Source organism: Bradysia coprophila, chromosome IV (assembly GCF_014529535.1).
Source record: "Bradysia coprophila strain Holo2 chromosome IV, BU_Bcop_v1, whole genome shotgun sequence".
NCBI lineage: Eukaryota > Metazoa > Arthropoda > Insecta > Diptera > Sciaridae > Bradysia > Bradysia coprophila.
Window position 1 is genome coordinate 13421212 of NC_050738.1, and position 12551 is coordinate 13433762.

Genomic DNA, 12551 nt, shown 5'->3' on the forward strand with positions numbered 1-12551 from the left:
ATTTAAAACACAATTTTGCTCAAGATCGAAATGATAGTTGCCCAATAGGTTTGTTCCACGTAACTGTAAAGACGAACTTTGACAACACGAACAACGACGATTTCATCCACAGAGATGAATATAACCTAAAAGATAAACGTTACATTTTTCGAAACACACATGAATTAGTTTACATGCTAAGGCTATTAAAAGCAGCGCCTATTTTTGGAAAATTTCTTGGATTTTTTTTCCAATATTTCCAAAAAATTGCACAAATTTTCCAAAAACTGCGAACGTCCGAAAATTTTTCCATCATTTCGAACGGTTTTGGCAATTCCTGAGCTCAGCCTTGTGTTTTAGCCGACTCTCAATTATCTTGTTTGATTATTGACACTCTCATCTATCAAATTAATCATGCTCGACTTCATTTGGAATGGTTCGAAATGGTGGAAAAATTCGGTTTTTGGACGTTCGCAGTTTTTGGAAATTTTTGGCAATATTTTGGAAATTTTGGAAAAAAATTCCAAAAAAATTTCCAAAAATAGGCCCTGATTAAAATTTGTTAACATTAGACTTTCGAGCCGCACCAACGCACTTCAAGCATGAGTGGTACTCTAAATAGAGTACTCAAAATGTAAAAAATACGTGGAATTTTTTCTGCATACGAAATAGTACTCTATTGTGCAGCTGTCACTCGAAGTACTTTTGCTTGAGTGCGTTGGCCGCACGCATGTAAATTCTAAATATAAACCATTAGCAACGATCTGAAAAAATTTCAAACTTCCTGTGTGATATGCATACTTGTAGGTGGATTTTAAATGTTTACGTAAAGTAAAATGCAAATATAAAGTGACCGGTTGATATAATGCTATTTGTTCCGAGGGGTAAACCACTACATGAAATGGTGTACAATTCCCTTTAGATCAAACCATAGATTGTCTTGAAACTTAATTTCTTTCGTATTCAGTGATGATACCTTTGATCTAATTTAACAATAAACAAATTGTTGTCATATTTACCAACTAATTAACCACCAGCTGTGAATGAAACAAAGAAGGGGTTTTACCATTTATTTCACTTGAAATACTTGATACAAGTAAAACCAACAGGTTATGGGCTCAGGATTGGTTTTGTTATCTAACCTAGTTTTAATCTGTTAATTCATGACAATAAACGAAATGTTCTGATCCGCATTTTAGCAATTAACCTGTTACAGACGGCAAGCATATGACCAGTATTATTATCGGTTCTATTACTTCCCAACGATCATATTTTTAACCTGTTGATTTCACAGGACTTCAATTTTTTTACGTGTTACGGCATGTTTCATTTTCATTTACATTGCCTAATCACGTAAAGCATTGTACTTACGAGGTTCCAAGTTGTGTATTTGACAAGTGGGGAATACAACCCTCCCCTTCGGGTCGGGCTGTAACACCCCACTTATCAAATACACAAATTGGAACCTCCGAAGTAATATACTATTAACATATATTTTACTATATGAAGGACCATGTTACCATAAGCTTGTCATTATTTTTGTTATCGTTACCGATAAAAGATGAATAGCCGTATGTCACAGGTTAAATCCAATGAATGATTTACCACCGACGAGTGCGTACTTATGTTAATAGTCAAATTACAACCCGAAGTCCCCTTTAACTTCGAGAGTTCCCTTCATATATTATATGCAGATAAAATGATAATGAAATTTAATAAAATTTACTGATTATGTTTAGAGTCTCGCAGTTCAGTAAAATATTACCAACATAAAACTTCCAACTCGTGAAAATGGTGTGTACGCGTTGGTTTCATTCTATTTTCGTAATTTTACAATTACATGTCAGTTTAATTGCAAATCATAGTGACGATATTGTGGAATGTGACTTCACTGAAAGTGGAGATCTAAGATTTTATTGTAGTGGATCAGTTGAACAAGAGAATTCGCGTAAAAACTTATACTTTTGTTGTGAAAGCTATTTCTATTGTTACGGGGGAAGTTCGAAATATAAGCAAAACATTAAATCAATTGAATTTATGCCTGGATGTCGTTTCTCTCGTTTGGAACTCAACCTCTTCAAAACGTATAGTGCAACACAAAAACTCAATTTAAAAAATGTGGACCTTGAGATAGTGCGATTACAGGATTTTACCTATGCTGAACATTTGATGGAATTCGATGCTTCACACAACAAACTAATCGAAATTCCTACCATGCTCTTTGTAAATGCACCCGAAATAACCAAAGTGGATTTGTCATTCAATGAAATAAGTCGTATTGATCCTATGGCATTTGAGCATTCGTCTGCAGATCATTCGAGCAAATTAAGTATCTTAGATCTATCGAATAATAAAATCACTTCAATTGATAATCGAACATTTGCTGCCCTGCCAGCGCTCACCACATTATATTTGAGTTCTAATCTCATTCAAGTAATTGACACCGGTGTTTTCGCTCAAAATAAAGACCTTAATCTCCTGCAATTGCCTTACAATGAATTAACGACATTTGCATGCCAATATTTTGAAAACGTGAAAATTTTGGACTTAATGGGCAACAGATTAACGTCGTTTGATGGTGATTGTATGAGTGGAAAGAGTGAAGGCAGTTATCTGGATTTGAATATCGAAAACAATCAATTAACAATCATCACACTGAACAGCAACTGGACGCATTTGCGAGCATTTTCAAATGAATTGGAATGGATAACCATCGAATCGAATTTAGATGTCTTGGAAACATTCAACGTGTCTCAAAACAAAATCGAAAACGTTCCACAAATTTTCAATCGACTCGGTAAGGCACTGAAATTTTTGGACGTAACGAACAACTTCGTGGGTAAACTGAATGTTAGCACATTCATGAAAATGGAAAACCTTGAAAAATTGGTACTACGAAATACAAGTCTTTCAAACATTCAATACGGAACGTTCCACTACCAAAAACATCTCAAGCTTTTGGACATTTCATTCAATAATTTCAAAACGCTAAAATTCAACGCTTTTGCGCGTGATTTGCGACAACTAGAAAGTTTATTTTTAGATGGAAACGATTTAACGGAAGTGGATGGATTGACAACAGTAAAATTTCCAAAAGTGACCCTTCTCGGAATTACAAAGAATAATTTCACCTGCGAATATTTGAGCGACTTTATGCGAGACTGGATTGATGTCACTTTTGTGTCCGATGCATTACTGAATGGAAATCACATTGAAAAAGTTGCATGCTATGAAGGTACTGAGGTCCAATATAACACTCAATTTCATGATTATGTCACACAAAAGTGGAGAATTGAATCGGTGACGACAAAAAATCAGCCAGCGACTAAATTGATTGAGGATGTAGAAAACGGTTCAACGAATCGCGTCCTGTTGGTACTTGTTCTCGTCGTTTTATGCACAATATGCGTTGTTGTTGTTACGAAGAACGTTATTTTGATTTGGCGTTCTCTCAGGTTTAGAGACGAGGTGAATGTAACCTATTGCAATGAAAAACGTTACGATCATGGTCTTGCTGAAAATTCAGTTGAAATAATTAGAACGGATCTTCTGACTTCCGATTAATAATATGCAACTGATAAAGAGTGTAAGAGCCTTGGTATAAGTAATTATTTCTATTTGTTGAAATAAATTCATGATAGTCTCTGTTGTACGTTTGTTATTTATGAATGATTCGATTTCGTAGGTTTTTAAACACTTTATAATAGCGACCAGCAGATTTTGAGAAAAAAGTTTCATATTTCAATAAAAAGAAGATTTCCCATGAAAACCATTGAAAAAAAATATTTAATTTTTTTATAGAAATTACTGAAATATATTGTTGCCATCCCGATGCCATCCCATTTATTAGAATCTTAGTGAGAATCCAATTAGAATGAATTAGAATGGTTCGGATATCCTTTTCGTCTCATTCAAATTACAGCTTTTAAAATGAGATCTAAAATCAAGCAGACATTTTTCAGAGATTCTGTTTACACTTTTGTTCTACAGAATAATAATCTACATCAATTAAAAATAAATTATTTATACTGCACACGGTCTATTGTTGATGTTTGATTTTGAAACACAGCGCATATACATATTGTATATTGTAAACATCAGTTGAATTTGTCAATAAAGAATTCATGATTATTCCAGGCGTGTTTCATCGACAATATTACACACAATTGGCGATAAAAGTGAGAATTTCATACAAAAACTCACCTTCAGTGATGATTCTCGTCGCCGTGACGATGTAGTGTTTTTTTTTTGTATGTCCATCAGGATTAGATTGGTGTGTTTCCGCATATCTAATAAAATTGTGATCTGCGTGACCTATTCAGACCTATTTACAGCCTTAGAAAATTCTTCTAGTTTATTGTGATATTTCTAGTCATGCTTCGATCCCTCACCAGGCTATAATGTGGACTGCTACGAAATTTTCAGAATCAGGTATTTCTGATGCAACAAATCTATTGAAATGATTATCTTCATAAGCTAAATTATTTTGAAAGATGATGGAGAGTCAACGAAAGCCCTATGTACACTGCATTTTCACGTCGTCTTTTAAGATTTCAAAGTCGATTTTACCGAGGTTGAAATGTTATGAATGACAAACACAAAATTGAACTTAAATTGATGAAACCTGTGTTAAAAAGATGTATCCAAGAAATTACAAATAAATCGTTTATTGTTTACTGTCTCTGAAAAAAAGCAAAATAATATTCACGTAAGACATAACACGTTTCGTGTTCGGACTTCCACCCCATAAACTGGTCGTACTGCAAGCGAAAATAAAATTCTTAGTGCTCTAAATTTATCAATAAGCAAAAACCGTATTGAATTCTATCGAAGGCGGATCAAAGGCAAAGGCTGACAAAGCCGTGTTGTTTAAGCGGTGTAACTAAGAATGTCGGTCACAATTCAGGGTTCCAGATATCCAAATTTGAGGGCATTTGGCCAAGGTATGCTTGATTTTGTTTTAATTGAGGTTTTCACATTTATTTCACTTGAAATACTTGATACCAGAAAAACCAACAGGTTATGGGCTCAGGATTGTCCGTGCTATCAGACCTAGTATAAATTTGTATTTGTTAGTTCATGACAATAAACGAAATGTTCTGATCCACATGATTTTATCAATTAAATCTAATGAATGATTTGTCAACGAGCGATTACATATTTTAATAGAAAAGATCATTATATTAAAATACAACCCGACGTCCATTTGAACTTCAAGAGTTCCCTTCATATATTATAAACAGGTAAAGTGATAATGAAATTTAATAAAGATTTTCAATAAATATCACCAACATAAAACTTCCAACTCGTGAAATAGTAATTTATGCACCCGAGGTGCAAAGTACTTTATTAGGCTCTAGATGTGTAATTATGACACGAGGCCGCAGGCCGTGTGTCATAATACACATCGTGAGCCTAATAAATTACTTTGCATCGAGTTGCATACAACGTTTTGTGCCACAGAGGCATTTAAAGTTTGCAAAATTTGCATATTATGATGCTGAGTGGTACGTTGGTTTCATTTTATTTTCGTGATTTTACAATTACATATCAGTTTAATTGCAAATCGTAGTGATGTAATGGAATGTGACTTGTAGTGACTTCCCATCAGGATTCCAACACGTTTGTTTATTTGGAAAACCTCGCTGTCTTGTGAAGGACATAGTGGAAGTAACTGATGTTGACTAGCATGCTCTAGTCTGAGACCGCCACTGTGCTTTAAAGTCGAAACAGATTATCTTGCATTCACTTGGTCACGCAAGTTGTTTTCTTTTGGAATAAATTGAAACAGCCGAATTGAGTGTTTTTGTTTGTGAGAATTAGTACATTGAATTACAGGGGCCGAAAGTAAAAAAATTCAACAGTGGGCTTTACTTTTGCCCCGAGTCGTGCATACTATTTTTTTATACCAACTACGAAACTCGATACGTGTCGCTGTCGCAAACACCAGAACCAAAATTTTGAAATAAGAAGGTATTTAGGCAGAAAATGCTGCGGCAGCTCCCTGTCACATGAAATAGTATATTACTTCAGATGTTCCAAGTTGTGTATTTGATAAGTGAGGTGTTACAGCCCGACCCGAAGAAGATGGCTGTATTCCCCACTTGTCAAATAACAACTTGGAAACTCGTAAGTACAATGCTTTACGTGATTAGGCAATGAAAATGAAACATGCCATAACACGTAAAATTTAATAAATTAGCCATCACAACAAAAACACACACAAAAATTAACAAATAACTAACAAAATCTTTCAGCAACAAAATATCAACTTCGTCTGTGTTTAGTTATTTACGTATCTGCTTTGGACGGAGATTTTAGGCAGTTTCGTGAATTACAAAAAACCACTCCGTTTTGCCTCCGTTTCTCTATACCACGCCCCTTTCCTATTGTTGAAAGAGAGAAATGGAGAGAAAACGGAGTGCTTTTTTCGTAAAAGGAAATCAAGACTAAACGTGTGAGAGATTTGAAAATAGTACAACACATGAAGTGATAATATTTATTGAGAAAGTAAGGATCTGTAGCGAATCGTAAAATTTAATAAATAAATAAAAAATCAAAATATGTCTCCAGAAATAAACTGTCAGTCATTTGCCGTCATTTGAAAAAAAAATTATTTGTTTTCACTTTTCTGGAGTCATAAGAAACTTAACTCGAAAAAAAGACCAAAATAATTTGCATAATAAACTTAACTCACAAAAAATTTACACATAAGAAACTTAATTCAAAAACAATGCCAACAAATAATTTGCATTTTTGCAAAAGAAGGCGGAGATACGACCCATAATATATACGAACGAAGAGGTAGACTTTACACAGGCGAATTTACTTAAAATAGGACCAGCTTGAATCGGTGGGATGTTTGTCGGAAATCAAAACCAGAAAACGCTATATAAATGTCGAAGGACGCAACGTATTTAAATTTTGCAATTGAATACAAGTGCATCGTAGCTGGATTTGAAAATAAAATAAATGGAAGAAATGAAGCTGTTTATCCAGCTACTTATATTTGCAACAACAATTTGTGTTGCATTGTCAGATTGGTACTTCCCGAGGTGTTTTTATACTGATTGCAGCCCATCACCGGTGATTGCATGTCCAGTTCCATATTGGTTCATTTATCAAGATTATTGTATCTTAAATGAAACGGGAGAAAGAGGACGCCTTCTTCTCTGTTGTGAACCGCTGACAGAAATAACAACAACGACAACATCGACAACAACGCAACGTCCAACACCACCGACACCATCGACAACAACACCACGTCCAACGCCCCCAACACGGTCAGCACAAAGATGTTAGAGCTATTTTTGGAGTCTGAAATGTATTTTTGCTGACACTTAAGAGAAAATAGTAATATATGAGAGAAGAAAAACACGAAGTAAATTTCATTTCAAATACCATCGAATCCGGTAAAAGATCCTTAAAAGATCTGACGCTCCAGCTTTAGTTGCATTAAATTTCCACAAGTTTAGTGTAGGCTGGACATGGACAAAAGCTCAATGCAGAGTTGATAATGAACGTCAATGTGAGGTAAATATAAGAGAGTGCTACAATAGTATTTAACTTTCTTATTTCTTCCGTATTTTTTTGTCTAAAGACTCCTCCTTACATTTCCTCATTAGTAAGGAGACCACTTTTGAGATCTGAATTGAACTTTAAACAGGTGAACAAAATAATGGTTAGTTCGTCTTAAGTCCCAGTGTATTCCTCGGTCTATTCATGAAAGAATTGAATGCACCTTACCAAAAACTACACAGCTTACACATTGTCGACGATCGCTATTAACGGAGAAAGATTGAAACAACACACAAGTCACCACTGCCTATATTCGCGAAAATATTTTCACGAATTTTCTGAAATTTTCACGATTTTCTCAAATTTTCGTGAATTTTTGCGTTGGGGAGAATATCCCTCCAGTACAAGTAGAAACAGTAGAACCATCGATGCCGACCAACCGACGAATTTAGAAGAAGTAAAATTCTTAACACTTTTTAATCACTTTGACCTTCGACTTAACCAACGAAATTACTTTATTAAAATAATTTAATAGTATATTACTTCCGAGGTTCCAAGTTGTGTATTTGATAAGTGGGGTGTTACAGCCCGACCCGAAGGGGAGGGCTGTATTCCCCACTTGTCTAATAACAACTTGGAACCTCGTAAGTACAATGCTTTACGTGATTAGGTAATGTAAATGAAAATGAAACATGCCGTAACACGTAAAAAAAATTAACTGCAAGAGCGATAGTGAATGATGAGCACATTACAAAGCTGCTAAGGAAATGTCTGTATTAAGTTCTACTGAGTTATAAACAATGAAAACCCCATTGTGGATGCAATACCCTACCCGAGGGTTTGTATCGGTACCACGGGAGCTGGAAGCCCCCCGAGAACCAGAGAAACTCTCTGTATCGGGCCCAGCGACGGTTGAGGAGCCTATCCTTGGCTGAAACGTGGTGGCTGTCGGTTCAATTGCGCTTTATGCGCTGGGGTACTGCTCCCGGGGAAAGTGCAGTAAGGGTTGAGATGGGCTCTGGCCTCACCTTTGGTAATGTTGGTGCATGAACACCGGCATAAAAAGGTAGTTCTACGCGCTGATTGAGCGGTAATCTAGATCAAATCCTTTTTGGAAAGGAAGAGCTGTTAAGCTTATGGCAGGTAAGCTCTCTAATCTAAAGATATGTTATTCTGTGGATGCAATAATCTAATCTGCTTCGCAGAAAAACTGAACCAAAATCAGCAATCTTCAGTCAATCATTCAGTAAAATAAATAAGGTTGAAAAGTAATATCTCTAGCCAACGCACTCCAAGAACAGGCACGAGAACAGAATTTAAATAAGAGGCCTCCACGACGCAGTTGTCCAAAATTTTCATATAAATTCAGTTTTTTTTTGTTGGTATAGGCCGCGTTACAGGCGTTCCATACAAAATAAGAGGCCAAATGACCGTTAAAAAAATATGTTCATCTGTTGTGCCTGTTATTGGAGTGCGTTGCTCTAGTGTGAACTCCCCAAAGTTTACAGACTTGCTTCTTACTGGTCAGCTCATTTGTCGTATGGTCTGGTCAGTGCCATTGAAATCGTGCTAATGTTTACCAATAAAGTTAAGAAGAGGCAATTTCAGATATAACACGAATTACGAATGAGGTTCACTGTTAGTGTTTTCAAACAAATTTGACTCTGTGATGACTAACATGTATGCGATTTCGTAATGTGATGTGATTATTTGGACGATTAGTATTTCGAAAGCACCTCTATATAAAGTAAAGATACAAACACTGGATTCATTCAGAAATACGAATCACTGGGTGCTGTCCGTTCAGTGTTGTCTGAAACTAGAGTGATGGAGGTGTTCAGTTGAATACAGTGCAATTATGTTAAATATTCTGTGATAAGTTAGACTTACCTAACACCTACGATTTCCAAATGTGATGTAATTTATTGACGATAAGCTATTGTGTGTTTGAACTAAAATGCCGAACAGGAAACTGAGACGAGCCGGTGATGATCTACGCATATTTAAAGGAAAATGTAATAAGCACTTCTGTTAACTAAAATTACCACATAGTCATTTGTGTACCTGTTTTGGACGATTGATTTTAGGCAATTTCGCGGATTGTAGGCCGAACGAAGTGAGGTCTACAAGCGAAAGTGCCTTAAATCAACCGTCCCAAACAGGTGCACATGTGAGTTTTCATGCAGAGGGCCGGAAACCCGAGAAAATTCGAAAAATTGCCCTCATTTTCGGCCCCGAAGCATGAAAAATTATAACCGTATGACTAATTACAGGCTTCAGGGATGTAAATACGGAAATTCAGGGTGAATTGGAAGGTGATGAGGAAATCGGTGAAGTTTCTAAGGTGATTGAAGAAGCACAACCTGTAGATAACCGAAATTACGATGAAATTCTGCTTGAAGCTTTTGACAAAGTGAAAGAAAAGTCTTCAAAGTTACAAATTGAAGCTTTATCAGCAATATGCCATCAACTGCAACGACATCTGATTCCTGACTTTCTCAAAGAACACATTGCAACGATTACAGAAATAATCGAATGCAGTTTTCAGCGTAACATTGGAACGGAAGTGAGGTGGACAGCCCAACTAGTCGTCCTTTGTTATATTCAATTGCCGGAAGAAACGAGATTCATTGAAAGATTTAGACCGATGGTTATATCTGCGTTCGACAAACAAACCTATTCAGTGACTGTTAGGTCGTCCTTATGCAAAACTGCTGTTGTGCTGGTATTTTTACACAAAAATCACTCGAATGATTTGCTGGATTTGATGTCGAAATTTGAAGGAATCATCACTGACAAAACTCTTGTTCGCGTGAAAGACAATATTGTAACACGAACATCACAGATCGACGATTTGGAAATTGTGGTGGCTACTCTCGAAGCTTGGACATTTCTATACACATTCATGGATTCCGATACCGCGTCTGCAATAGACAGGTACGTTAACAGCCGTGCAGTAATTAACTTGCTTCGTGAATTCAATTCTCATTTTTCATTCACAAAAAAAGATTTGTTCGAGATTTAGTGGCTCTGCTGAAATGCTTCCAATTCGATCTCAGCATTGCCTGTGCTAGAACCATTGCAGTGATATATTCTTGTGGCGATAACGATGCTAAAAAATTTGTGGATAAGAATTTATTAAAAATTATTGACGACATTTCAATGATTCGGAGAACAGTTTGGCCTTACACGCATAACGATAAAACGAAAGACCTGGTTCTGTTTTATCTAAAGGTAAAAACAGCAGACAAAGATTATTAGAAGGTGAAAATTGAAAAAAATAATAAATTTTTCAGAATGGTACCATACCCCTTAGAGAAATCAAAATTGGCAATGAACTTCTGGCAATGGATACATGGTCGTCCACTATTCAATACGACTCGCTATGCACGATGGTAGGTGCTGCTAATATGCCGAAAATGTTACAGGAAAATGCATTTCTGCTTAGCTCGTTGAAACAATCAATTTTATGCGAGAATGAATCCAGTTTGGATAATGCATCACTTAGTGAATTGTCTGATAGAACCATGCAGCTTCACATAGACGAATGTATGAATTCGGAAATTGAGCGAATTAAAGGAGCTGTCGAAAAAGCAGACGGAAATTTGCTGTTGAATTTCGAAGATGAACTACTATCGCTTCGGAGGAAATTTGAATTCGACTGTGCTTCAAGCAATGTATTTTTCACGAGCCGGGACAGCATATTTCGCCTATTTGTGTTGATAATGAAACGGGACAAGGAACCGGAAAAATTGATCGCAATCGAACTGGCAACACATGTGATTGTCTGTTTGGGCGAAGGAAGTCAATTTTCCCAACAGATTCACTACGAACTATTGACGGAACTGCGGCATCCGGAGATTTCTGCATCGATTGTAACGAAAATTTGCACGGCATTTACGTTCATTGCTTTTTTGAAAAATGAAAATCTCTATGGCATTCGGTTTACAATGGATCAAATGAAAAACATTTTCATCGGGAGTTTCTCGAAAAAACGAAAGGTGACGTCTGTGAATGAAGCGACAGCGGTAGCAATGCAATGCAACGCACTGGAAGGATGGAGCATTATATTGACGATTTTGCCTCAAGGAGACATTCGTTCCGCACTGGATAATCATGGCAGAGAGGCGTAAGTTTCAAAAAACAAATCAAGAAATTTCATGTCGTTTTAAAAATCAACATTTTCACATTTACAGAGTCAATCGACATTTGGATGAACTTCTTCAATCTGAATACGTCGAACTACGCACTACTGCAGCTGAAACTATTTGTTTGATAATCGAGCACCTGCGTGCCTTGCCTCTAGATTTGCATATCAACTCACAGCTTCCGAAAATCATTGCAGTCACTAATAAACATTTAAAAGAGACTAACTCCAAGCACATGAAGGCACAACATTCACGGTTGCAAAAAGTGTTGATGTATCTGGAGAAAGGTGTTCAGCCCAAATATACTTTTAAGGTGGGAAAAGAGCAACATGAACTGCACACTTGGTCGGCTTGCTTAAAATATAAGAAACTTTGTGAGATCATGGGGTATGATGGATTGAAAATTCATTTGGCTGCAAATGAACGATTGCAAAGCATAATACCGATCGACTTAGCGACAATATCAAATGTTCAGTCGAGATTGAAAAGGAAAGTTTGAGTTTAATAAATTTCATGTTATGCAAAGTTGACCTGTCTGTTTTGAAGATAACGCAACAATAAATCTTAGACAATACCCGCACAGTTATCAATCTTAGATTACAGGTCAATTCAGGTCAGCTTAGAATCAGATATTTTCAGATCGATGTGGTAGAGGAATTTCGCATCCGGCGTCATTCACAAAATTCCTTTTACAAAATGCCATAGAGGGATTCTTTTGAAAAACAGCCTACCGAAATCGGGCGTGTTTTCTAGTGCAACTTTTTATAGGTACCTAGAAAGGACTTCGACCCTAGAAGCCAAAACCACTCTCAAAAAAATTCTTCGAAGCTTTTATGGCTGGTGAAAGGTGATCGAAAGCCGAAAATTTGCACTTTTCTAACCAAAATTTCTCTGGATACACGAGCC

General features: G+C 36.3%; 2 protein-coding genes across 2 annotated transcripts; both read left to right on the top strand.

Annotated features, from left to right (window-relative positions):
• Window positions 1-1727: 1727 nt before the first annotated feature.
• LOC119066403 (chaoptin-like) lies at window positions 1728-3630 on the top strand. The gene is made up of 2 exons (XM_037168864.1): window positions 1728-1773; window positions 1845-3630. The coding sequence occupies exon 2, from the start codon at window positions 2017-2019 to the stop codon at window positions 3541-3543; it is 1527 nt and encodes a 508-aa protein (XP_037024759.1). The 5' UTR covers window positions 1728-1773; window positions 1845-2016; the 3' UTR covers window positions 3544-3630.
• A 5465-nt stretch (window positions 3631-9095) lies between these two features.
• On the top strand, window positions 9096-12170 carry LOC119066401. Its single transcript, XM_037168861.1, has 5 exons — window positions 9096-9512; window positions 9771-10434; window positions 10506-10731; window positions 10794-11626; window positions 11694-12170. The coding sequence occupies exons 1-5, from the start codon at window positions 9455-9457 to the stop codon at window positions 12142-12144; spliced, it is 2232 nt and encodes a 743-aa protein (XP_037024756.1). The 5' UTR covers window positions 9096-9454; the 3' UTR covers window positions 12145-12170.
• The last annotated feature ends 381 nt before the right edge of the window (window positions 12171-12551 follow it).